The 26502-nt window shown below is 38.7% G+C and overlaps 1 protein-coding gene across 7 annotated transcripts in view; it reads right to left on the reverse strand.

Moving 5' to 3' along the window:
- Positions 1-344: 344 nt before the first annotated feature.
- Positions 345-26502, reverse strand: part of LOC118724451 (protein argonaute-3) — a 79584-nt gene continuing 53426 nt past the window's right edge. For 4 of the 7 annotated variants that reach the window (XM_036447698.2, XM_036447702.2, XM_036447703.2 and 1 more), the window contains 10 exons: positions 23161-23295; positions 22758-22891; positions 21772-21956; positions 12364-12523; positions 10995-11085; positions 7823-8017; positions 7361-7495; positions 3406-3507; positions 1397-1596; positions 345-825 (listed from right to left, as the gene is read on the reverse strand). In XM_036447698.2, the coding sequence (XP_036303591.1) occupies positions 717-825; positions 1397-1596; positions 3406-3507; positions 7361-7495; positions 7823-8017; positions 10995-11085; positions 12364-12523; positions 21772-21956; positions 22758-22891; positions 23161-23295 (1446 nt within the window). In that variant the 3' untranslated portion in view covers positions 345-716. The remainder of the gene's footprint in view (positions 826-1396; positions 1597-3405; positions 3508-7360; positions 7496-7822; positions 8018-10994; positions 11086-12363; positions 12524-21771; positions 21957-22757; positions 22892-23160; positions 23296-26502) is intronic. The other 3 variants (XM_036447697.2, XM_036447699.2, XM_036447700.2) reach the window with 2 other exon arrangements.

The raw sequence follows: 26502 nt of genomic DNA on the forward strand, positions 1-26502 counted from the left end.
TTTTCCATGCTTCATATTCAAATGAACCAGATACATGAACATTTGAATATCACTGGTAGCATTAAGGAAAAAACAATGTAAGTGATGAGGCAAGGGAGGTGGAGCAGGAATAAAAGTGGTGGTGAGAGGATAATAAAAGGGAAAGAAATTTCCCAATGGAATGAACTATAAAATATATACAAAGAACATATATATCATTTATCAATGCAGATCCAGATATATATGCATATGAAGTATACACTTAAAGTATACACAGATACTTAACAAGAACACACGAATGCACATTAATTTTGAACACATAATTGTGAACAATCACTGATTATTCATGTAGGTGTGTTTTTAAAAAAATCATTATTTACCTTTTCTTTCTTTCTTTCTTTTTTTTTTTTGCAAAGATAGTTGTGCTGCCAAGCAACTTGAGGTAAAGACATTAAAAAGGGTTAGACTACAAGAAAGTGAAAACAAAACAATGGCGATACTTCCTACAGGAGACCGCACAAAAAAGCAGTTGGCTGGTTTCATATTGCATAATGGTGCTGTGTCCCTTGATAAAGTAAACAATCTTCCTGTATCAACATAAAAATCAGACCCTGGTCCCCACAGTGTTGGTTTCTGTATGGTTGGAGGCATCTCCACTCAATGGACTCCACTGGAAACGTACGTTGTATGTCAATTCATCTTTCAATTGTTCCTCTCAGCGAATATTCTCAGACTTTTTAAGCAAAGTACATTGTGCGTAAGGTATCTTGGTGAATCTGTACAGCCTTGGCAAGAGCTTGTGGGTCTCGCCCATTGCTCTGTCCTGAAACGTGACTTCCTTCAGCACTGTAAAAGAATTGGCAATGAACACACAAACAAACCTTATCCTGTAATAATTTTGAATATTATTTGTTGTAGAAAATTTCACAAATATTTTTAGAAATAAAGGCTTGTATAATCTTACATTTATCACCCAGCTTCAATAATTAACTCATGGCAAATTTTACTTCTCTCACTTGCTCAGGATTATTTAGAAGCAAATCCAAGACATACTATGATTTTGTTGGTATATATTATTTTTATCATCAACAATCTTTCTCTTGAGTTAATTTGATAAAGCAAGTAAGTCACTATATCATTCTATTACTAATAAGCCTAGACTGCTCATTTTAATGGGAACCCTTATCTCGGGCAGGCAGTTCTGACTATCACTGCTTTTTATATGGATCACTGACTCATCTAGTAGGTCATGGAACTTTAATTCTAAATGGCAGTTCTTTGTGGCACATAGAGAGCCACATACTTATATGGAGCCACATACTTACATGGAAATAAAGAAATGTCCCAAGAAAATCCTAATATGCAGGCCATGTGTGAATTTGGGTGAAAATCTGTATTTGTTACACTTTTATATTACCTGTCATGTTCTTTGTCTACGAGGTGATATCTGGCTCTGAATGCCACCAGGTGAGCATAATACGCTGGTGCAGGTATAGAAACAGATCGTGTACAGCGCACATAAGTGTGGCAGAGCTGGTACGTTAGCAGCTGAAGTTCATCTGCAGTAAAGCAGTTATCATCCCATAAAACATGATAGTGTGAAGGACGGCTGGTACCCTATAGAGAAGGCAATGACATATTCTGTTGATTTCTAAACTTTTAAATAAATATTTAGTATAGATGAAGTTATACAAAAAGTCAGCTTTCTACAATAGTAAAACATACGGTATTCTAATTTAATAATGGATTTTAAAAAATATTCAGTTGGCCAAAACCAGTTTGGCTCAATGGATAGAGCGTTGGCTTGGGGACTGAAGGGACCCGGGTTCGATTCCGGTCAAGTACCTTGGTTGCGGGCATATCCCCAGTAGGGTTGTGCAAGAGGCAGCTGATCGATGACTCTCTCTCATCGATGTTTCTAGCTCTCTATCTCTCTCCCTTCCTCTGTACAAAATCAATAAAATATATATTAAAAAAAATATATTCAGTTGGTTCTGGGTGTACATCCAAAAAAAGTGAAAGCAGGACCTGAATAGTTATTATACACCTATGTTCAAAAGCAGCATTAGCCCAAAGATGGAAGCAACACAGTATCCATTGATAGATGAATGGATAAACAATATATGGTATGTATTTAATGGAATATAATTATTCAGCCTTAAAAAGAAAAGTCTGACACAGCCGAAACCGGTTTGGCTCGGTGGATAGAGCGTCAGTCTGCGGTCTGAAAGGTCCCAAGTTCGATTCGGGTCAAAAGCATGTACATTGGTTGCGGGCACATCCCCGGTAGGGGGTGTGCAAGAGGCAGCTGGTTGATGTTTCTCTCTCATCAACGTTTCTAGCTCTCTATCCCTTTTCCTTCCTCTCTGTGGAAAATTAGTAAAATATATTAAAATAAAAAAAAGTCTGACACATACTACATGGATGAACATTGATGACATTGTGCTAAACGAAATACACCAGTTACAAAAAGATAAATATTATATGATTCATTTATATAAAATACCTGAAGTACCTTATATCATGAAAGATAGAAAGAAGAATGGTGAGGCTAGGGGAAGGGGGATGAGAAGTTAGTGTTTAATAGGGACACAGTATCAGGAAAGATGAAAAAATTCTTCAGATAGATGGTGATAGGGCTGCATAACAATGTGAATATACTTAGAATTGTATACTTAAATATGATTAAAATGCTAAGTTGTATGTTATGTATATTTTACCACAGTAAAAACACCAGAACATTTTACTTGAGTTACTATCTTAGGTAATACGGACTCAAAGAAAAACAAAGTAAAATATTTCCTGTCTTTTGGAAAACATAATTTGTAAAGGACTAGAGGAGACAGAGCATCTACAATTATAAAACAACTGATAAGTGGCTATAAGACGTGGCAATTAATCCTGTATGAGAATCCCAAGGCAAACAGTTGTGGAAGTAAGCCTTGGTTCTTCATCATGTGGGGAATGAGTGAGATTTTGCCTTTTTGTTGAGGTTAGTGAGGAGACACTAGAATGAACCACTTAACATGTGGTCGGCAAACTGTGGCTTGTGAGTCACATGCGGCTCTTTGGCCCTTTGAGTATGGCTCTTCTACAAAATACCACGGCCTGGGGGAGTCTATTTTGAAGAAGTGGCATTAGAAGAAGTTTATGTTTAAAAAATTTGGGTCTCAAAAGAAATTTCAATCGTTGTACTGTTGATATTTGGCTCTGTTGACTAATGAGTTTGCCAACCACTGGATTAGTGTATGTGAGATGTATATATATAAAGCTTTAAGATACAGCTATATAGTAAGGTACATCTTCCTGAAATTTCTACTTCATTCAATGGCAAGCAGCCTAAAACAGTTTTGTGCTAACAATACAGAATCACTCTCTGCTGCAGGGATGTTTAAAAGTACTGAATTAAATAGACATGAAGCTTACCTGTATTCCAGCATGACTACAGAGGTAAAAATCAAACTCATATGGGTGTGTAATGTCTGTATCAACAGTTGTTCCAGCTGGGATATTGCCACTTCTTCCAACCTGGGTTTGGTCAAAGTTTAAACAAAAAAAGACAAATGTAAACAATGTGTCTGAAGGTACTTTTAAAAATGTATAAATATATAGGGTGATCCCATGATTCACTACTTTCAGCTTGATATATTACTTAAGCAGGCATTAAGAGCAGACCTTATTCTAGTCCTGGTTCCTATTCTTAAATGTTGCTGAAAGTGAGAGATGATAAACAACAAAGAGTCTCTACAATATGTTTAGCTGGTAGTGGATCCCAGTATGGGTGAAAAATCTAAAAAAAATTTTTTTTCAAGTTACATTAAGTGCTCTAATTTATGATACTTATGATTAGCTGGTACTCTTTAATGTGTAATTTATGAAAATTAGCCCTTTCCTTCTTAAACTCTATATTTTTAGAGAGAAAGAATGCTAAAAACAACATATCAAATCACCATTAGTTAACCATTTTTATGTCAGGTACTTTACATACATTATTTCTAAGCCTGGTATCTGTCAGTTAGGCATTATTCCCCTTTGGGGAAACTAAGGCTTGGGAATATAAAATAATTTGCCCACTAGCATACAATAAAGGGTAGATTTGGGAGTCAAATACAGAAATGAGTGCAAAGGCCCTACTCCTTTTATACTAGCAGTTTCAATATTTTGTAAGGAAACATGATTCTCCCTAAGTAGATATGTGAATGAAATGGTTCAAAATAATGAAAGGCTCCTAAGAAAACCCTTTCAAATATATATATATATTATACACACACACACTCATCTCCACCTCCTTATACCTAACACATTTGAAACCATTAACATTATTTCTGCCATGTGAGGTAGTGGCTTGAGCCACAGCTAAGCAGACCAGCACAAAACAAACAGTTCATCTACTAAATTATGCTGATTCATTAAACATAAATCTAGTACCTATAAAATTTTTTACTCTATTTAGAGAGGTAGCAGAATGCTTGTGTTCACATCACTGCTCTACCAGTATCTAGTTGTGCGATCATGGTATTTTACTTAATTGTGGTTCTGTTTCCTCATTTATATCTAGAGGTCTAGTACACGAAATTCGTGCATAAGTAGGGTCCCTAGGCCTGGCAGGTGATCAGAACCAATTAGGTTCCCTGCCTTCCCGCCTCCTCCTTCCCTCATCACCCATGCGCTACCGCCTTGTGGTTCCTTCCACCTCCCAATCTCCTCCTTCCCTCACTACCTACTTGCCGTATCCCCTGCCTCCTCCTTTCCTCGCTCCCTCAGCACCCCACCATGCTGGTAGCCTGCCATGCTCTGCACTGCCCCCTGGTTGTCAACGCATGTCAGAGTGAGCAATTGAACTCCTGGTTTCCCAAACTCCTGAGGGGACACTTAGCATATTAGCCTTTTATATATATATATATATAGATAGATAGATAGATGATCTCTAATCTTCAAGGTGTCCCAAAAAATGTATACATGTTTTAACAGCTGATCTTTATTAAATGAAAATAAAATGTATCTAAATAAACACTGCTTTTATTATTATTCGAAGTGTGTGTGTGTGTGTGTGTGTGTGTGTGTGTGTGTGTGTATATCTCTCTCTCTATATATATATATAATTTTTTTTTTTTTTTTGGTCACCCTACATTATCAGTAGTATTTAGAGCAAAACTAAAAGAGAAGCAAACAAATGGAGGACTGGCAAAAACTAAACATCAGGTACCAATAATCATTAAATTTAACTTAGTTTTCCCCTATTCCTACTTTTAAAGAAACATTTGATTTTTCTTTCTTTAAAAAAAAAATATATATTTTATTGATTTTTTACAGAGAGGAAGGGATAGAGATAGAGAGCTAGAAACGTTGATGAGAGAGAAACATTGACCAGCTGCCTCTTGCACACTCCCCACTGGGGATGTGCCCGCAACCAATGTACATGCCTTTGACCAGAATCGAACCTGGGACCTTTCAGTCCGCAGACCGACGCTCTATCCACTGAGTCAAATCGGTTTCGGCAACATTTGATTTCCTAAGGTGCAGAAATATATTAGTAGTTTGGGGTCAAAGGTCTTTAACAATCTGGCCATAATAAAACTATCACTACTGCTATTAGAAAGGTGGTATTCCACTGTGAAAGGAGTATATCACTCTGGAGACAGATTGCCTGATTTGAATCCTAGCTCTACTAATTACCAGCTTTATAACCATGGGAAGTTATTTAACCACCATGTGACAGTTCCTCCTGTAGAAAATGAGGATAATAGTAAGTATCTCATAGTGTTGTTTATGAAGATCAAATAAGTACAATTTATTTAAAAAACCTCAAATAATACCGACTATTCTTCTTTTTCTCTATTATTACCAGCATTACCACCACATATAACTAGCTAACCTTCATTGAGTGCTAATTATGTGTCATGCACCGTTCTTAGTGCATCACATATTTAAAGTTATTTAATCCTCTCAACAACCTAAATAAGGTAAATATTAATATGACCCAAACCTTGTTGAGAAAGATACAGGCACAGCAGTGTTGAAGCTACTTGCCCAAACCTACATAGTGAGAGTAACCAAAGAACAAATATGCACCGAAGATAAGATACACTCCTCTCTCTTTCAGTCTTTTCTACTGAACCTTTTCCCAAGGCGACACAGACACTAGCAATCTTAGATGTCTCTGTTCCAAGGTTACCAGGATAGGGGGCGGAGCACTGGAAATGACAGTAAGACTGCTACTTCCCTAAACTACACACAGACAAGAAGACCTATTTCTCCCCAGGTATTTATACCTCCCCTTACTAATTATAAAAATAAATCTACATAATGGAATTCTACACTGCTGTAAAAGGAAAGAATTCTTACTATTTACAATAGCATGGATGGAACTAGAGAGCATTATGCTAAGCGAAATAAGCCAGACAGATAAAGATAAATATCACATGATTTCACTCATTTGTGGAATACAAGGAACAACCTAAAATGATGAACAAAAATAGAACCAGAGACATAGAAGCATCAAACAGACTGTACAATCTATGAGGGAAGGCAGGGACTCAGGGGGTAAGAGATCAACCAAAGAACTTGTATGCATGCATATGAGCAAAACCCATGGACACAGACAGTGGTGGTGGTGGTGGTGGTGGTGGGGCGGTGAGGGCTTGTGTTTGGGGGAGGGGAGAGGTCAATTGGGGGGGAAAAAGGAGACTCAATACCTTAAACAAAAAGGATTAAAAAAATTAAAAATAAAGAAATCACCTTACCATTCCTTACCTAGCTATTTTGAAAAATTAGGAATGAGTATTGAATATGATCAAATTCTTTTATAATGCCTATGAAATAATAGTGCTTTTTAATACTTTACCTTTGCTGTGATACATTTCACTCATTTTCAGAAATAAAGGTAATTTGTTCATCAAAAAAATACATATTCACATTATAAAATATAGAAAATAATTCTGTGAATTTTAAAGGAAGCATTGTTTAAAAGTTAGTTGCAAGAATTTCCGCTAATCACTTTAGACAGTCCCTCGCTTTCAAAAAAGTTAATTTTTTACAAGGTATTTTAAAAGAGAATATACCTTTTTTTTTTTTTTTTTAAACATTTAAGGGACATGCAAATAGGAAGGAAAAAATTTGAAATTGAGTTTCTTCACAACAAAAAAAAAAGGTATTAATGGAATTTTGAACATTTGGAATGTTACTAGAATTTCTAAGTTAAAAATCTTAAACAATTAACCTAATTTTGATGCTTCTATACTCATAATCTGCTTTGCTGAAATCTGCTACTATATATTAGAATCTTTGCTATTGGGCTATTGGCAGAGAGTCTTTGTTAAGTGCTCTATGAACTATGTTAGGTAAGCCTGGCTTATGTTAGTATTACAAAAGATGTGATTACCCTTTCTGTCCGATCAGCACAAAATAACCGAGTGTGATGTCTCTTCTGAACTACAATATAGGTTATTCCAGGTTGATAGTCTTTCTCCAAACTGATGCAGGCTTCTCGAATTGCTAGTAGTTCAAAATATAATACCTAGAAATGATGAAATGACATAGCCATTCTCTTATATAGACTTCAAAGTAAGATAATTATTTAGTCTCAGTATTTCTCAATGTCATCAGTTACAGCTAAATATACCTCTCTATTTCATCTTACTTATAATCAGAGCACGGTCTTAACAATCAAGGCTTCTACATCCATAGTAAATATTTTAAAAGGGAAATCTAAGGAAGCATCAGCTTTTAACTTTGGGAGCTCTCAACTTAATTAAGGTTTCTAACTTCAGAACTAGACACCATATTATAAATACAGTACAGTATCTGATTTAACCATAGTATGATGAAATCCCAGGCAACCAACCTGCCTAAACTGTCCCTCTGAAACACCATCCCGATAAAAGATGATACGAGTAGGTTTGAACCGAGTTGACTTATAAAATTGAATGAGAAGTTCTCGGACCATGGAGGCCAAGTCCTGGATGATCTCCTGTCGGGGTCTCTGAACTCGTACTGTAGCACAATATCTGCTTGGATGGGCATCCATACTACCTACAACCTAAGTTGGAAAAGTAAAGAAAAATGAAAATTAAGATAATTAAGACTACATGAGTATGATTTACTGCAATTAAAAAATGAAAGAAAGTACATAGGTTTCATTTAAATTTGTATTTTACTATATAACCTTACTATTTACTACTGTTCATTTGGAGAGTAACAAAAAAAAAGATCGCCCTAGCCGGTTTGGCTCGGTGGATAGAACACCCGCCTGCAGACTGAAAGGTCTCAGGTTCGATTCTGGTCAAGGGCATGTATCTTGGTTGCAGATGCATTCCCAGTGGGGGATGTGCGGGAGGCAGCTGATCGATGTTTCTCTCATATCAATGTTTCTAACTATCCTTCTTCCCTTCCTCTCTGTAAAAAATAAATAAATTATATTTAACAACAAGCAAACAAACAAACAAACCCCCAGATCATTCCCAGTGAAAAACAGAATAAAAGACCCAGTATAGGGTCAAAAATTATTTTCCTATAAGAAGACTGTACTTTGCATTTAACAATTAGATTCCAATTTTTATTTTTTATTTATTTATTTTTAAATATATATTTTATTGATTTTGTACAGAGAGGAAGGGAGAGAGATAGTTAGAAACATCGATGAGAGAGAGTCATCGATCAGCTGCCTCTTGCACACCCCCTACTGGGGATATGCCCGCAACCAAGGTACATGCCCTTGACCGGAATCAAACCTGGGACCCTTCAGTCCCCAAGCCGACGCTCTATCCATTGAGCCAAACCAGTTTCGGCTAGATTCCAATTTTTAGATGTTACTGGGAAATGACATCTAATGATTAGTAAGGGGAAAAAGACAAAAAGACATATATAACGAGAATAAGAGAAAGAAGATAAGTAAAAAAGAGGGCCCATGAAAACCTTTAATTTCTCTTTATATCTTTTACACTTTAGCAAACCACCCCAGAAGCCATACAGAAGACTCTGGTATCATCTTAGAACTGCTATGCTTTATAAGCTTTAGAAGAACTTTACTTCTATTACTGCAATGTCCTAGGACCAGAAGGCTTGAATCCATGGTCAAGTATTCCTGCATTGCATTTGTGTTTTCTAGCTGGTCTTGAGAGAAGCTAATCTTGGTTTTGAGAGCAGCAATCTGAATTTTCTCTTTTGTGTTTTGTTTAATACTGTTATGTGTTTGGAGCAGAGGGAACTTTGAAGCATGAACTTGTAAGTGCACCATGACTATAGTCACTTACAGACTTATTGAAGCATGATCTCTGGAATCTGAATATTAAAAAAAAAAAAAAAGTCTAAACATCATTCTAAGCTGAGAACCAGCTTATGGTAACTGCCTCCAGCTTCTCTCTCTTCCAGGGTAGAATTTATACCAAAGTCATGCTTCAAAACGGAACTCTGTAGTGCACTCAATGTTCAATGCAGTATTTACAGTAGCCAGACATGGAAATAAGTCTGTCAATGGATTAATTTTTCATTTTCAAAGACAAGGTTTATCAGATTGTTAAAACTTAAAATTTATGTAAGATTATACTAGATAATAAAAAATATAAAAAATCTTACAGCTTAATTTCTAAAATTCATTAAGTACACCTAAAATATGTTGACATTTTCAAAAAATTTTTTTTCTTTCTTTCAATGTTCTAATGTAAGAATTTTCATTCACTCAAAATGTTGGTAGTTGTTAAAATCAAGTAATGTGCCCTAATCAAGTAATGTGCCTGTGGACTGAAGGGTCCCAGTTTGATTCCCATCAAGGGTATGTACCTTGGTTGCGGGCACATCCTCAGTAGGTGGGGTGCAAGAGGCAGCTTATCGATGTTTCCCTCTCATCAATGTTTCTAACTCTCTATCCCTCTCTCTTCCTCTCTGTAAAAAAATCAATAAAAAATATTTTTTTAAAAAAATCAAGTAATGTTCAAGCTGGGTAAAATATCATATGGCTTTCTATAGTTTAAGAAATACACTTAAAAGAATGGACACAGAAAGGTTATAAGTATAGAAGTGGGCAAACCTATAGTAGGTAGAAGTTAAAAGTAGGAGTAAAACAAAGAATTTAGGTAAAAATATTACAATGGACAAAGGTAGGAGATATTTTATATTGAAGAAAGTGCAACCCACCAATCTTATATGTAATGTATCTTTCTATATCAAAGATAGTACTGAAATATGTAAACAAACTTTTTGAAGTACAAAGGAACTGAAATATATACTCATGGAGAGGTCAAACAGACAAATTAGAAAACAAATTAAAGACCTGAGCAATACCATTAATAAACTTGATTTAATAGCTATATATGGAACTTGTAGCCCACAAATCAGAGCAAAATTATTCTTCTCCAAAAATCCAAAGAACATATGAAAGTTGACTTTTTCTCTATCCTATATAATCCTATATAATAAGAGTAATATGCAAATCAACTGAACGGTAGAACCACTGGTTGCTATCATGCACACTGATCACCAGGGGGCAAACGCTCAATGCAGGAGCTGCCCCCTGGTGGTCAGTGCACTTTCACAGGGGGAGCACCAATCAGTCAGAAGCTGCTCACAGCTGGCCAGCACAGTGGCGGTAGTGGGAGCCTCTCCCACCTCTGTGGCAGCACTAAGAATGTCCACCTTCAGGGAACGGGCCTAAGTCATCAGTCAGAGATCCCCCTTGGGCTCTTGGGCTAACAGAGGAATGTCTGACTGCCACCTTAAGGGAGTAGGCCTAAGCCAACAGTTGGACATCCTCTGAGGGGTCCCAGACTGCGAGAGGGCGTAGGCCAGGCTGAGGGATGCTCCCTGAGTGCACAACTTTTCGTGCACTGAGCCTCTAGTGTGTGAGTGTGTGTGTGTGTGTGTGTGTGTGTGTGTGTAAAAATAAATAAATAAATAAATAAATAAATAAATAAATAAATAAATAAAAGTGATTTCAAAGAAAATATCATTAAAATTAAAAAAACTTGAAATCAAAATGGTGATCTTTTAAACTTTAGATAAATCTGCCCAATGACACTCACAGCAGCAATAGAAGGTTTCTTCCCATCACCAGCTGGTGGATGAGTGACATCTGCTCCCAAAAAGATCACTGGTTGCTGGAACACAGAGGGTCTTAAACACATTTTTAAAAAGAGTTAGATAATTCATTTTTTAAGTTATCCATTTATCTGTTTCACACTACTGTAACAAAACTGCAAATTGCTGACACAGCACAGAGAAGGTCCTATACAGACAGCTCCACAGGCCTGTAATACTGACAGCTTTATTCTCTTAATTCATGAATCCCTGGCCAATGAAGTAAAAGCTGTCCCAGGGTCTATCCAATGTCTTATTCAGAGCAGTTTTCTGCCTTAAGTAGTGATGATGGTGGTTGCAAAGGGAAACTGCTGCCATTACATGATAGACTTCCTCGTATTAATCCACCATTTTGTATCAATGTTTCTTTAATGTACTTATATTGTAAGCTTATGTAATCTCTCAAGGCGAAAAAAAGATAAAGTATACACTGACAGGGATTATGGGAGTCTACTACTCTCTCGCCCATGGCCAAAAATATGAATTTGAGTAATGTATAGTTAACAGTTATAAAGTAGCTAGTTCATTTTTTCTCTGCAACTATATCCTTCAAGTGATTCTTAGTTCTTGGGCTTGCTGATAACATTCTATATTCATCTCACTATAAATCTCTTATATTTAATAGGAACAGGAAGTAGAGGCAGCAAAGAAAAATAGGGAAAAAAGTGCTTTATGTCAAACACACATCCTTATTGTAATGCTTATCTGTGTGCATACTGGTCAAGATATTTAAAAAAGCCTTAGCCACTTCAACTATTAAAAGAAACCTGCTGTTCAATTCTCCAAATAACAGCTTCTTCCCCAGCACCTGTTTCTACGTCATTAGTCTTATACTTTCTAAGAGTTTAGACATGATGGTGATCCAACAGTAACATTCATTGTTGCACTGACTGCAGCAGTGGTTGATAGGCTTTCTTAACTGATAAAATGAATTGACACCCCCATTCCCACCCCCCACCATCCATTCTTCCCTTGCTTCCTCAGTAAGTAGGCTTATAACTTAAGTTGTAGATGACTAGCAAATAATGAGAAAATTCTGGGCTCTCCAGTAAGAAATAAAGCTCTCTATACTTTCCAGCTAGGCAAGAAGTATTTTGCATACTAAATGAAAACGGAAGTGGGGGTGGGGGAATTTTCAAATCTTGCCAATTCAAACTTTTAATTTATTTATTTTTTTTTTTTTTTGCCAAAATGTCTCCTTATCTCCCATGGCAGGATTCATCAAAGCTGTTTCTAAACAGATTTTAGATATGACAATATATAAAAAAATTCAGCTAAAAAATAATATTTTATCAAGCAATTGGCTTTACTTACCTTTGATGAGGTACAAGAATATTATTGATCCCTCCCAGTTTAACATTTATCTTTAGGCACAGATTTGAGAGAGTTTGAGGGGATGTTTTTATTACATTCTTGACTTGAACACACTGGGTAGCCATACCCAAAAGTGTATCTCCTACACGTTTCACCTCCGCTACGGAACAAATGCAGATATCTCTAGTTAGAAAAAAGGTTGAAATTCACTGAAAATTAAGCTACTGTGTGCTTCTCCCCTTTAAATACATTGTTGTATTACAGGGCACCACAAATTCGACCAATACTAAAACAATGCTGTTAAAACTTAATGTATATTGCTTTGAAGATCAGCTTAACCATTTAGTGATATATTTTTATTATTATTTTTTTTAATAAGCAATTCCTCAGGCGAGGATTAAATCTTTTTTTTAAAAAAATATATTTTATTGATTTTGTACAGAGAGGAAGGGAGAGAGATAGTTAGAAATATCGATGAGAGAGAGTCATCGATCAGCTGCCTCTTGCACACTCCCTACTGGGGATATGCCCGCAACCAAGGTACATGCCCTTGACCGGAATTGAACCTGGGACCCTTCAGTCCCCAAGCTGACGCTCTATCCATTGAGCCAAACCGGTCTCGGCTAGTGATAATTTTTCAACTGTTTATTTTTATTTGTGCAAAAAAGTTTATTTTTATAATCCTGAAAACACTATAAACACAATAACTGAAATACCATACAGAGAAAATATATAATCCCTTGTTAGCATTTTACTGTATTCTCTTCCAGTAATTTTCTTATTTATATGATTTTAATGCAGTTATAATCCTGATATATTTACAGCTTTTAATCCTATTCTCCAAGCTTTAATTTAAAAAATACAGAGGGACTACAGTGTAAAGAATAAAAGGGCCCTATTCATTTCCCTCTCTCTGCCATTAAAACTACCACAAAGAGTTCAGTGTACTTAACTTCTTACACAAAACACATGGGAAGCATTTTAAAATAAAAACTGAGAACACACTATACATTCTATTTTACAACTTGTTATTTTCACTTAATAATATAGTATGCTCTGAATCTCAATATATAGATTGCAGTTATCCTTTTATAAATGCCACAGGGTACCTGACCAGTCACACACTGATATATTTTTAACTTATTTTGGTTCTCATTATTTCAAATGATGCTGTGAATAGTATCCTTGTATATTTATTTTTGTTTGGTTGTGTAACTATAGCCTCAGAATAAATTTCTACAAGTAGAGTTGAGAGTTAAAGATATACATATTTAACATTTTAAAACATGCTAACAAATTGCCCTCCTTAAACACTTATTAATTCATTCAACAAATATTTAATGTGCACCTAATCCAGCCTATGCAAGGCTCTAGATATATAATAGTGAGTTAACACCCTCATGTGACTGCCTCATGTCATCACAAGATGGCCGCCACAAGATGGCCTGCAAGGGAAGACAGTTGGGGGCGAATAGGTCAGCAGGGGAGGGCAGTTGGGGGTGATCAGGTCAGCAGGGGAGGGCAGTTGGGGACCATCCAGCCAGCAGGCAGAAGTGGTTGGGGGCAATCAGGCAGGCGATTAATTAGGAGTCAACAGTCCCAGATTGTGAGAGAGATCCCAAATTGAAGAGGGTATGGGCTGGGCTGAGGGACACCCGTCCCCCCGCTCGAATTTCATGCACCGGGCCTCAAGTATGTTAATAATAATTTATCAATATTGGTTCATTAAAAGTACTACACCAAGATAGTATTAATTATAGGAAAAACTATGTGCAGGGGAGGGGAGATATATAGGAACTTTATATTATCTACTCAATTTTTCTCTAAATCTAAAACTGTTCTAGAAAATAAAATCTACCCTGTTTCCTCGAAAATAAGACAGTGTCTTATATTAATTTTTGCTCCCAAAGATGCGCTAGGTCTTATTTTCAGGGGATGTCTTATTTTTCCATGAAGAAGAATAAGGTACACATTTATTATTAAATAAAAATAAAGGAAATTTATTACCTGTATACGGTACGGTAGTATGGTAGTTGTCAACACAAACCAGACAAACTGTGAATCCTACAGTATCAAGAATTTACTCATTTATTCAATGACAATCATGTCATTATCTTCTGGAACATCATCATAACAATCCAATTCCTGAATTTCCTGGTGAATTTCTTGTGACTCCATTTCTTTCAGAATCAGTGGACCAAATCTCTCATGTTTAGCCTAGGGGGGCCTTATTTTCAGGGGATGCCTTATATTTCACTCAGAAGGAAACCTGTAAGTAGGTCTTATTTTCAGAGGATGTCTTATTTTCAGGGAAACACGGTAGTTCTTTTCCTCCCTGGCTCCTTGAAGATCAGCCATCATCATATACGATACAGTTAACTATTGTATTTGGACCAGGAAGTTCACAACCAACAAACTACTTCAGCGGAAACAAATGGTCATTGATATCCTTCAACCTGGGAAGGCAACAGCATCTAAGACAGATATTCAGGAAAAACTAGTCAAAATTTATAAGACTACACCAGATGCCATTTTTGTGTTTGGATTCAGAGTTGATTTTGGAGGTGGCAAGACAACTGGCATTGGCATAATTTATGATTCAATAGATTTACAGGACATGGCCTATATGAGGAGAAGAGCTCAAGAAAACAGACAAAGGAACATAAGAATAGAATGAAGAAAGTCAGCGGGATGGCAAAGGACAATGGCGATGCTGAGAAAAGTGAGCTGAGAATTGGACAGTAGAAGGAGTAAGGATTCTTCAATAGCATCCCAATTTACAGATTGTGCAGATATTTCATGACAAGATTCATAAACTAAGAACTTAAAAAAAAAAGGTGGCTCTCTCTGCAACTTCCCCTTTTCCCTTCCCCCAGGCATTTTCCTTGCCTCTCTCTTTTCTTCCTAAGCTCCAATAGCCCTTCTGTAACTTCTTTCCTGAACCTCTTTCTTTTAGGCTCACTTATTCTACCTCTGTGACTTTCTAAATAAAATTTATCCTAAAAATTTAAATAAAATAAAATCTATTAATTAAAAAAAAAATCACTCTGGAAAGCAGTGTAGAGAATGGACTAAAAGGGAACTAGAGGGAAAGCAGCGAACAGTTTGGAGGCTTGTAATACCAATTTTCCTTAAAATCAAGAGTGTACGAGAGGGTTAAAATTCAAACAGTAGGAGCCGAAACTAGTTTGGCTCAGTGGATAGAGCGTCGGCCTGCGGACTGAAAGGTCCCGGGTTCGATTCCGGTCAAGGGCATGTACGTTGGCTGCGGGCACACCCCAATAGGGGATGTGCAGGAGGCGGCTGGTCGATGTTTCTCTCTCATCAACGTTTCTGACTCTCTATCTCTCTCCTTTCCTCTCTGTAAAAAATCAATAAAAAATATTTAAAAAAAAAATTCAAACAGCAGGAGAATCCAAGATGACTGCACAGGTAAACACCTAGCCGCAGTTGCACACAACAATTTCAATAAAATATAACTAAAATATAAAATGGACATTACCCAGAACTACAGGAAAGTTGACTGACTGGAAATTCTACAACGAGAAGCAAGGAGAAAACCAGAAGGAAGAGCAGAGGAGCTGTAAAAGCATAAGGTGCATGTGGAGAGGACGGAGCCAGAGAGAAGGCTGGGTGCTGCCTGGCGTTCCCTAGCAGGAAGGAAATAAAAGCCCCGGACTGGGCTAAACCCCAGAACCGGCAGCGTTGAGCCCCAGTTCTGGGCCAGACCCTTGGGACCCAGGCTCAGGCAGGGGGAGAGCTGTGAGGCAGAATCCCAGGGGAGTGGCGAAAAGCAGAGCCCCCGGAGTCACGCACATTGCGCAAAAAGGAAGGAATGTTGACTCTGATGCTAGATTGCCCAAGCAGGAAGAAAACAAAACCTCCTGCTGTGCTGATCCTCAGTTCCGACTGCTCTGAACCCCAGTTCTAGGCCAATCCCTGGGGACCTAGGCTCAAGCAGAGGGAGATGGGACTGTGAGGCGGAATCCCAGGGGAGTGGCGAAAGGCGGAGCCCCCAGAGTCACGCACATTGTGCGCAGAGGACAGTCTGTTGACTCTGATGCTAGACTCCCCGAGCGGGAAGGAGAAAAAAGCTCTAAACAGGGAGGAACGCAATGAGCAGGAGCCACTGCTGGACACCAGCTAGCTGGGCGCCGGCAAGAAGCCAGGCAACAGGGGCTCCCCGGGGGGGGGGGCCCTGGGCCCTCAACTGCTGATCTTGGGCCACGGAGCCGAGGCCGGGGGCTGCTTCCTGGGTGGCACCAACCCCGGCAACAGGCTGAAGCCGCGCAGGAGGCCGCAGAAAACAAAGGGGTGCTGCAGGCCAACCTGCTGAGCTTCCAGGACGAGGAGGAAGAAACCGAAGAAGTTTTCAATGTGAAGAAATCAAGTTGTAGCAAAAGATAGTAAAATTACTTAAGAAAGAATACAAAGAAGATCTTAAAAAATCGAAGACTAAGAACTCAACTCAGCAGCCAACATAGCAACATAAATACGTTAGAAAAAAAAAAAAAAAAGACAAAATGTTGGAGCGGCGACAGCCAGGCCCAAAGTGGCCAGGCCCAAGGCAGTGGCAGCCGGGCCTGGAGCAGCAGCAGCCAGGACCCAGAGCAGGAGCAGCCAGACCTGGGGCAGTGGCAGCCAGGCCTGGGGCGGAGGCAGCCAAGACCAGGGTGGCCAGGCCTGGAGCGGTCGGGCCCGGAGCAGCCCGTCCCAGAGCAGCCGGGTCAGGAGCAGCCCGTCCCAGAACAGCAGCAGCCAGGCCTGGATCAGCTGGGCCCGGAGCAGCAGCAACCAAGGCCGGAGCAGCCAGGTAGGGAGCAGCCAGGCCCAGAGCAGCCGGGTCTGAAACAGTCAGGCCCAGAGCAGCAGCAGCCGGCCCAGAGCAGCTGGGCCCGGAGCAGCAGCAACCAAGGTTGGAGCAGCCAGATCGGGAGCGTCCAGGCCCGGAGCAGCAGCAGCCAAGCCCGAAGCAGCCAGGTCGGGAGTGGCCAGGCCCGGAGCAGCCGGGCCCAGAGCAGCCGGGTTGGGAGCAGCCAGGTCCAGAGCAGCAGCAGCAGCCAGGCCGAGAGTGGCAGTGGCCAGGCCCGGAGCAGCCAGGCCCATAACAGCTCGCTCCTCACCTGCCCATGCCCCAGGGCTGCCTCTCAGACATGGCTGGAAACTTTTGGGGAAACTTGAGGGTCTGCTAAATCAAGTGATGAAGGCTTAGATCTGGATGTGTTGAGTTATTATAGCGCTGGGGTGTTGATCTGTGAGTGCCTTGTGTGAGGTCTGGATGAGGTTGGTTGATCTATTTGGAAATGTCTTTTATGTGAAGTGTATCCTTGGGCATGTGGAGGTATTATTGATTTGAGAAAATGCTAAGTATTTGATTTACTATCTGAAAAATTTAAAGTTCTGAAAGTTTAAGGTCTCTTGCCAAAAAGAGGTTTTAAAGCTAACACCTTAATTTTAATGGAGAAAAGGGAGGACAAGCCTTTCCTATCCAGAACAGGTAATCCAATTCCAACCAGCAGCTATCTTTAAACAATGTGTTTATTTACATTTGAATGGCTACACCTTTTGATATCCTAAGGGCAAGTTTACATGTAAACAAGTTTGTTTCTCAATTCCCAGGGCAGAAAAAACAAGGTTTAAAATTATTAGATTTTAAAATTTATTCTTAGAAGTGTAAAAGTTTATTAATTAAAAAAAAAAAAAAACACAAACAAAAAAAGAGATTGAAAAACCTGATGAACAATATTAGCTGTTGATTGTACAGTAGTAGAGTCGGAGATACGGGAGGGGAGTGGACTGAGAGTTATCAGGGAAAGGAGGAGTGGTGGATGTGGGAAGAGACTGAACATAAACTGTGCACCTATGGATGAGGACAATGGGGGTGAGGAGGGGGTGGAGGGTGGGGTGGGAACCTGGTGGAGGGGGGAAGAAATGAGGAACCTTTGTAATAATATGAACAATAAAGATTGATTTAAATAACCCCCCCCCCACACAAAAACAAAACAAAACAAAAATCTGATGAACAATATTAGCTGGTGAATATAACAGAATCAGAGGTATGGAAGGGTAGTGAACTGACGATTCTTGGGGGAAAGGGGAGAGGAGGATGTGGAAAGAGACTGAACATAAACTGTGCACCTATGGATGAGGACAGTGGGGGGTGGGGAAAGGGCAGAGGGTAGGGTGGGAACCTGGTGGAGGAGAGCAATGGAGGGGGGGGAAGGAACATTTGTAATAATATGAACAATAAAAATTTATGTAAAATAAATAAATAAATAAATAAGAGTGTATGAGAGTGTACATTTCTTCTATCTTTGCTAAAAAAAACTTATTCTAGTTCATATTTATTTTTTATTTATATTTTTATTGATTTCAGAAAGGGATATATATATATATGAATATGATGGAAGAGGTATGTGCCCTTGACTGGAATCAAATCTCAGACCTTTCAGTCCGCAGGCTAGTGCTCTATCCACTGAACCAAACTGGCGAGGGCTCATATTTCTTTAATGACTAATGAAAACCATTTGTTTTTCTGTTTTATGTCTCGGGTCTTTTTTTTAGTTTATTAAGTTTTTTCCTTACTGATTTTATAAATTCTTTTAGTTTAAAGCCTTCTGTATTTTGTCACAACTTAAATATCTTTTTAATTTTATAACCATCATTTTAAATCATTGTATAATATTTCATCAACATATTATAACTTACTCATTTAAAACCAATCCTTAGTTTTTATTTTTTATTAAAAAAAATACATATTTTATTGATTTTCCACAGAGAGGAAGGGAGAGGGACAAAGAGCCAGAAACGTTGATGAGAGAGAAACATTGACCAGCTGCCTCCTGCACATCCCCCACTGGGGATGTGCCCGCAACCAATGCACATGCCCTTGACCGGAATCGAACCTGGGACCTTTCAGTCCGCAAAACGATGCTCTATTCACTGAGCCAAACAGGTTTCGGCCATTGCTTGATTCTTGCATGTGCCCTGACCAGGGATCAAATCTGCAACCTTAGCATATCAGGACAATGTTCTAACTCAGTGGTCTTCAAACTTTTTAAAGTGGGGGCCAGATCACGGTCCCTCAGAGAGCTGGAGGGCCGGACTATATGAACTACTAATTCCTACTGTAACACCTCGGCTGCTGCCCTCACTGCCCAAAAAACCTGGCGGGCCGGATCAGACTCCTCTGCGGGCCGCATGTGGCCCGCGGGCCGTAGTTTGAAGACGCCTGGTCAAGAGAGTCAAGTATCAACAGTACAATGATTGAAATTTCTTCTGAGACCCAAATTTTTAAATTTAAACTTCTTCTAACACCACTTTTTCAAAATAGACTCGCCCAGGCCGTGGTATTTTGTGGAAGAGCCATACTCATGGGACCAAAGAGCAGCATGTGGCTCAAGAGCCGGTTTGCCAACCATGGTCTAGGTCAGGTGTCTTCAAACTGTGGCCGAGGAGTCTGATCCGGCCCGCCAGGTTTTTTGGGCAGTGAGTGCAGCCGAGGTGTTACAGTAGGAATTAGTAGTTCATATAGTCCGGCCCTCCAGCTCTCTGAGGGACCGTGATCTGGCCCCCACTTTAAAAAGTTTGAGGACCCCTGGACTCTAGGTCATTTATCTAATGAACATTTATCTAATCCTTACAACTACCTTGTAGGGATTAATTATATTATAGTATCCCAATTTACAGATAAGAAAACTAAGGCTTAAGTAATTTACCCAGATCATACATAGGTACTAAACAGCAGTCTAACTCCAGAACCATACTTTGACTCCATAACCACTATTTTATACTGATAATCAAGTTATCAATAGCATTTAAAATTCTTTTTTGCCGAAACCGGTTTGGCTCAGTGGATAGAGCATCGGTCTGTGGACTGAAAGGTCCCAGATTCGATTCCAGTCAAGGGCATGTACGTTGGTTGCGGGCACATCCCCAGTGGGGGGTGTGCAGAAGGCAGCTGGTTGATGTCTCTCTCTCATCAATGTTTCTCCTCTCTGTAAAAAAATCAATAAAATATATAAATAAATAAAAATAAAATTGTTTTATGTTTGTTTGTTTGTTTTAGAAAGAGAAAGGAAGGGAGAGGAAAATCAATAGCATTTTTAGTAATAATTCTTCTCTTAACCATTGTTTTTGTTTTTGTTGAACTGAACATAGCCTCAAGATTTTACTGTCATACTAGAAGCCTGGTGCACAAAATTCGAGTCCCTCAGCCTGGCCTGCACCCTCCTAATCCAGGACCCCTGGGGGGATGTCCTGGATATCCGACTGGCAATCCGGTACCGCTGTCTCCTAACAGCTCACCTGCCTGCCTGCCTAAACACCCCTAACTGCCTTTGCCTGCCTGATTGCCCCTAACCGCCCTCCCCTGTCGGCCTAATCACCCTTAGCCGCCTTGCTATGTTGGCCTAATCACCCCTACCTGCCTCTGCCGTGGTCCCTGCCACTGTGGCTTTGTCCTGAAGGAGGACCGGATGAGTGGAAGATATCCCGTCTGTCTGGTATAATTAGCATATTACCTTTTATTAGTATAGATAATAAAACAAAATATGAAGTTTAGAATTGGATCACTTAACCCTTTCTCTTGCTTTCTCCTTCTAGTTCAAAATGCTTGCATCTTTTGATAGCCAGCATTCTCTTAGATCTGCAGTTGGGCTCAATGCATTAAAGCCTCAGCACAATCTTCTTGTATTTTAGTCTTTTTTTGCAGAAAATTGGTTTAATCTGCCCACATAGCCACTCTGCTTCCCATCATAATGCCGCTTTCCCTGCATATACTAACAAAGAACCCCTGCCCTTCTGGTACTGTGTGGTAACCTTGTAGGGTTAATGCTTGCCACACTTCTTATAGAATTTCTGGTGGTTTTAGGAACGTTCACCCTGTTTGTGAAAGCATTATTGACAGGAAAAGCTTAACCATTGTTTTATAATGGCTACTTTAAGTACCAAAATTCTTTTTACCATGTCTCTTCATAGACCATTTAGTTTGCTCTACTGATTTGTCTTTTAAAAATAACAATAGCCGGAACAGTTTGGCTCAGTGGATGGAGCGTTGGTCTGTGGACTGAAGGATCCCAGGTTTGATTCCGTCAAGGGAATGTACATTGGTTGCGGGCACATCCCCGGTGGGGGGTGTGCCGGAGGCAGCTGGTCGATGTTTCTCTCTTATCGATGTTTCTGGCTCTCTATCCTTCTCCCTTCCTCTCTGTGAAAAATCAATTAAAAAAAATAAATAAAATATATATATATATATATAAAAGAAAAGTTAAAAAATAACAATACATGGTTTTGAACACTTGTAAGCTATAACATTTTTGCAAGTTTTAGGATATGTTTTTTTTTTAGCATCATTCTAAAAGGAACATCATATACTTGAGGAAAAATGCAATCTTAAGGTATTCTTACCATACACCGGCGTCTTCCCTGGCAGGATGACAATAATGAGCTGTAGTCCAGAGTATGTGTTCTTGAGATGCCGGAACATGGGCTCCACGCTGTCTGCCCCCTGCGCATATTTGCAAAAGCAAGGCTGGCCCTGGATGGGCATTCCTGCATCTTTAGAAATCTTACGCAACTGGTCCGTGAAACCCCTAGAAGGAGCAATCACTAAATATAAAACATTGTCTAATCATCAGTACCTACAAAGTAGTAATAGAAAATTTGGGAAGGGAATGGAGAATGAAGCAAACAATGTGCTCCATAAATGAAGAGGTCACCAGACTACCGAGATTTAGGCACAATGTAGGTCAGTCATCTATTTTGCAAACTAACACTAATATACAGTTGTGTAGCATTTTGTATTTTACAAAAGGCATTAGTAATAAAGTGTGCTGATTAAGAAAGAGCTCAGCTCTAGAGTTACCAGTTCTGTTACTTACTAGCTTTGAAATTTTAGGCAATTTTCTTCAGTTTCTTTCATTTGTAAAATGATTACTTGCAGGATAGAGTTCGTGTGCAAATAAAATGAGATAATACATGCAAAGCACTTAGCACACTATCCAAGACATGGTAAGACCTTGATAAATTTAAGTTACTGTATATTTTCTAAATTGATCAAAATTCATAAGAAAGTGGTAGGTCAAAAAAAAAAAGTGGTAGGTCAGGTATTATTCCCATTTTATAGGTCAGGAAACAGTTTCAGAAACATTAAGTATTTGGCGAAGGTCAAATGGTTAGATAAATGGCAGGGTCAAATGAATTAGTTAATTTATGATGACTAACAAATTTAGGAATCTTCATCAAAATATAAAGAAACATTTTTAAAGGCTCAGTGATTAAGTACACGTCATACTGAGACAACATTGGTTAGAACATTAGCTGAATAATTTAAAACTGAAATATAAAATTTAAAAACAAAACGGTTCCAAAGCCAAACTAATGACAAGACTTACTTCAGTATTTCTTCTCTGCACTGCCTCTGTGTGGCAAAACAAGCTATAGCCCACATTTTGATTTCAACTCCTGTGTGGAACTGTTTTCCTCGCATGTCCCATACTCCATGGCTTGGTGTTGCTACTGTCCGATTCTACAGAAAAAGGAGAAATAGAAATACAGCAAAAAAAGAACAAACACTTTATATAGTTTATTTCAATAGCTGATATATATATATGTATAATATTCTACATAGGTTATTCTAAATCAATATTACGTTTTTAACATAGAAAAACAAAAATTCTACTAAACCATGCAAAGACACCTTGAAACAAACAAAAAAAAGCTGAATAAAACATTTTCAAATTCCAGACTTAGACATCTCCATACATAGAAAATATTATATTTATAATTAAAAACTACCAAGAGGTTTACCCGTCCTCCATACTGGAGCATAGGTGCTGGAAGTACGCGTCCAGTTACATGGGCCATTTCATCCCGAACTTTAAATTGAAACTCCTGAACAAACGGATCTGTTTCATAATTTGCACTTCTTACCTAAGAATAGAAAGTTAGTAGTTACTTAAAAAAAAAAAAAATGCCTACAAATCTCCTGCTTTACATATTAGAATTCTCTATTTTAAAAAATATATATTTTATTGATTTTTTACAGAGAGGAAGGGAGAGAGATAGACAGCTAGAAACGTCGATGAGAGAGAAACATCCACCAGCTGCCTCTTGCACACCCCCACCAGGGATGTGCCCGCAACCAACGTACATGCCCTTGACCAGAATCGAACCTGGGACTTTTCAGTCTGCACTGATGCTCTACCGCTGAGCCAAACTGGTTTCGGCTAGAATTCTCCAATTTCTTTAAATTTATTTTTATTTTTTTGCTTTCACTGTGTCAATATGTTTTATAATAGGTCTCATTAATGGTACCCTATGCTATAGAGCAGAGAATCGTAACCTGGGGTTCACAAATCATAAATGACTGCAGGAAGTCTGTGAATCTCCTGGTAATTTATAGAAAATTTAAATGTATTAGGTTGAATAGTAAGAAATTTCAACTATTTATGGCACACAAAAATGGTAATTTTATATAATTAAACATAATATATTTTAGAGGGTGGTCTAGAGATTGCAAGAGAAAGTAATACCTAGCCTAAAATATACTATTAAAATTATGTAGAATAGCCGGGACCTGTTTGGCTCAGTGGATAGAGCGTCGGCCTGTGGACTGAAAGGTCCCGAGTTCGATTCCGGTCGGGGGCATGTACCTTGGTTGCGGGCACATCCCCACTGGGGGGTGTGCAAGAGGCAGCTGGTCGGTGTTTCTCTCTCATCGACGTTTCTAACTCTCTGTCCCTCTCAATTCCTCTCTGTGTAAAATCAATAAAATATATTACAAAAAATAAAATTAAAAAAAATAAAATTATGTAGAGTAAATATTGATAATTATTTTTCCTCTAATTACTATAGCTTTCTCCCAATTATTTGATTTATAATTTATATAAAATTTACTTTAATCCCAGCTGATGTGACTCCGTAGTTGACTGTGGGCCCATGAACCAGGAGTATCCCGGTCAGGGCACATGCCTGGGTTTCTGGCCCAATCCCCAGTAGAGTTGTGCCGAAGGCAGCCAATCAATGTTTTGCTCTCATCAATGTTTCTATCTCTCTACCCCTCTCTCTAAAATCAATAAAAAATGTATTTGAAAATTTTACTTCAATTTTTTCAGATAAAAAGTACCATGTTGCAAAATTTACTTAATGGGATACACTTGAGACAGATAAGAAAGCCAGCACAAAATACAGATTATAATTTTTATTTATTTATTTATTTATTTATTTATTTATTTTTACTTTTTTTGTTATTAAATTATTTGTGTACATATTTTAACATTGCCCCCCCACAGATTATAGTTTTTATGTATATCCATGAATACAAAGAATCTGTCGTAATTCAGTATAGATTTGGATCTCATAGTGCAATTTATAATATGTTTATAGCATCACATACTCACTCACACACACACACACACACACACACACACACACACACACACACACGAGGTCTGGTGCATGAAATTGGTACATGGTGGGCGGGAGCGGGGGGGTGGGGTAGGGGAGAGAAAGGGTCCTCAGCCTGGCCTGCACCCTTTCGCAATCTGGAATCCCTAAGGGGATGTCTGACTGCTGCTTTAGGCCCGATCCCACAGGGATCTCTGTAGGATTGGGCCTAAAACAACAGTCAGATATCCCTCTCACAATTTGGGACTGCTGGCTCCTAATGCTCACCTGCCTACCTGATTACCCCTAAATGCTTGCCTGCCTGCCTCATTGACCCTAACCACCTCTGCCTGCCTGACTGCCTGCCTGCCTCATCACCCCTAAACACTTGCCTTCCTGCCTGATTGTCCCTAACTGTTCGCCTGCCTGATTGATCACCTCTAACCACCTCTGCCTGCCTGCCTGCCTGATTACCCCTAACCACTCTGCCTGCTTGCCTCATTGCCCCTAACTGCTCACTTGCCTGTCTGATCACCCCTAATCACTTCTGCCTTTGCTCCCGCTGCTGTGGTTTTGTCAGAAAGAAAGTCTGGAATGACACCAGGAATGATGTCCAGAAGGTCATTGGGCTGTCCCATCTAATTAGCATATTACGCTTTTACTATTGTTAATACACACACACACACACACACACACACACACACAGTTTTTCAAAACATTTAGTCTTGGTAAAGATCAAACAAGGCCACTTTTTAAGTCTTTTAAGTAATAATCCATTCAAATAACCTATATAATCTAAATATGTAAAAAGAATCTCCTCAATGATTCTCTCATCAATGATGTTTCTATTTCTCTCCCTCTTCCTTTCTCTTGGTAACCACTAAAAATGTATTTTTTTAAAAATTGCGTTTGAAAGTGCTTTTAAGTTATTTTAGGTAATATTCATATTGCCAGACTTTTTCTCTTCACTTGGACAATATAAATGATGCTAAAGAAGAACATAAGATAGCCTTGGCTAGGTAGCTCAGTTGGTTAGAGCATGGTCCCAATACAACAAGGTTGTGGGTTTGATCCCTGTCAGAACACATATAAGAATCAATCAATTGCTGAACACATAAATGAATGGAACACAAATCTCTCTAATAAAAAAAAAAAAGAAGAAGAAGAAGAAATCTTATGTTCTTCTTTTTTCTTATTTCAAGAAAAAAGAACATAGATCCAGATGCCTTTTATTTTTCATTTTGCCTTATTACGTCAGTCGTATAAAGTGGCATTGATAGCTCTTCTTTCCTCCCTATTTAGAACAATGGGAGAGCTTAGAAACCCTACGTGGTGAGAGCCATCTGATAATCCTTGAAAAAAATTATTTATTAAATCGGTCAACATGAATGTGTAAGATGTGGGTTTCTAGAAGACCTGTATATCGTACTGTGTGACCACCACCCAAAGTCAAATCATCTTCTGTCACCTTATATTAGGACCTTCTTCTCTTCCTACCCATCTTCCCTGTCAATCACCACACTGCTATTTGTGTACATGAGTTTGTTTTATATTGCACATATGAGTGAAATCAAATCGTTCTTAGCTTTTTTTCTGACTGACTTATTTCACTTAGCATAATGTTCTCAAAGTCTATCTATGTTGTTGCAAATGGTGCTATTTCATCCTTTCTTATGACTGAGTAGTATTCCACTGTGTAGATGTACATTTTTATCCAGTCTTTTATTATAGGAAACTTTAGTATTTGTTCAT

This window comes from Pipistrellus kuhlii, unplaced genomic scaffold, assembly GCF_014108245.1.
Source record: "Pipistrellus kuhlii isolate mPipKuh1 unplaced genomic scaffold, mPipKuh1.p scaffold_m20_p_2, whole genome shotgun sequence".
Taxonomy (NCBI): Eukaryota; Metazoa; Chordata; class Mammalia; order Chiroptera; family Vespertilionidae; genus Pipistrellus; species Pipistrellus kuhlii.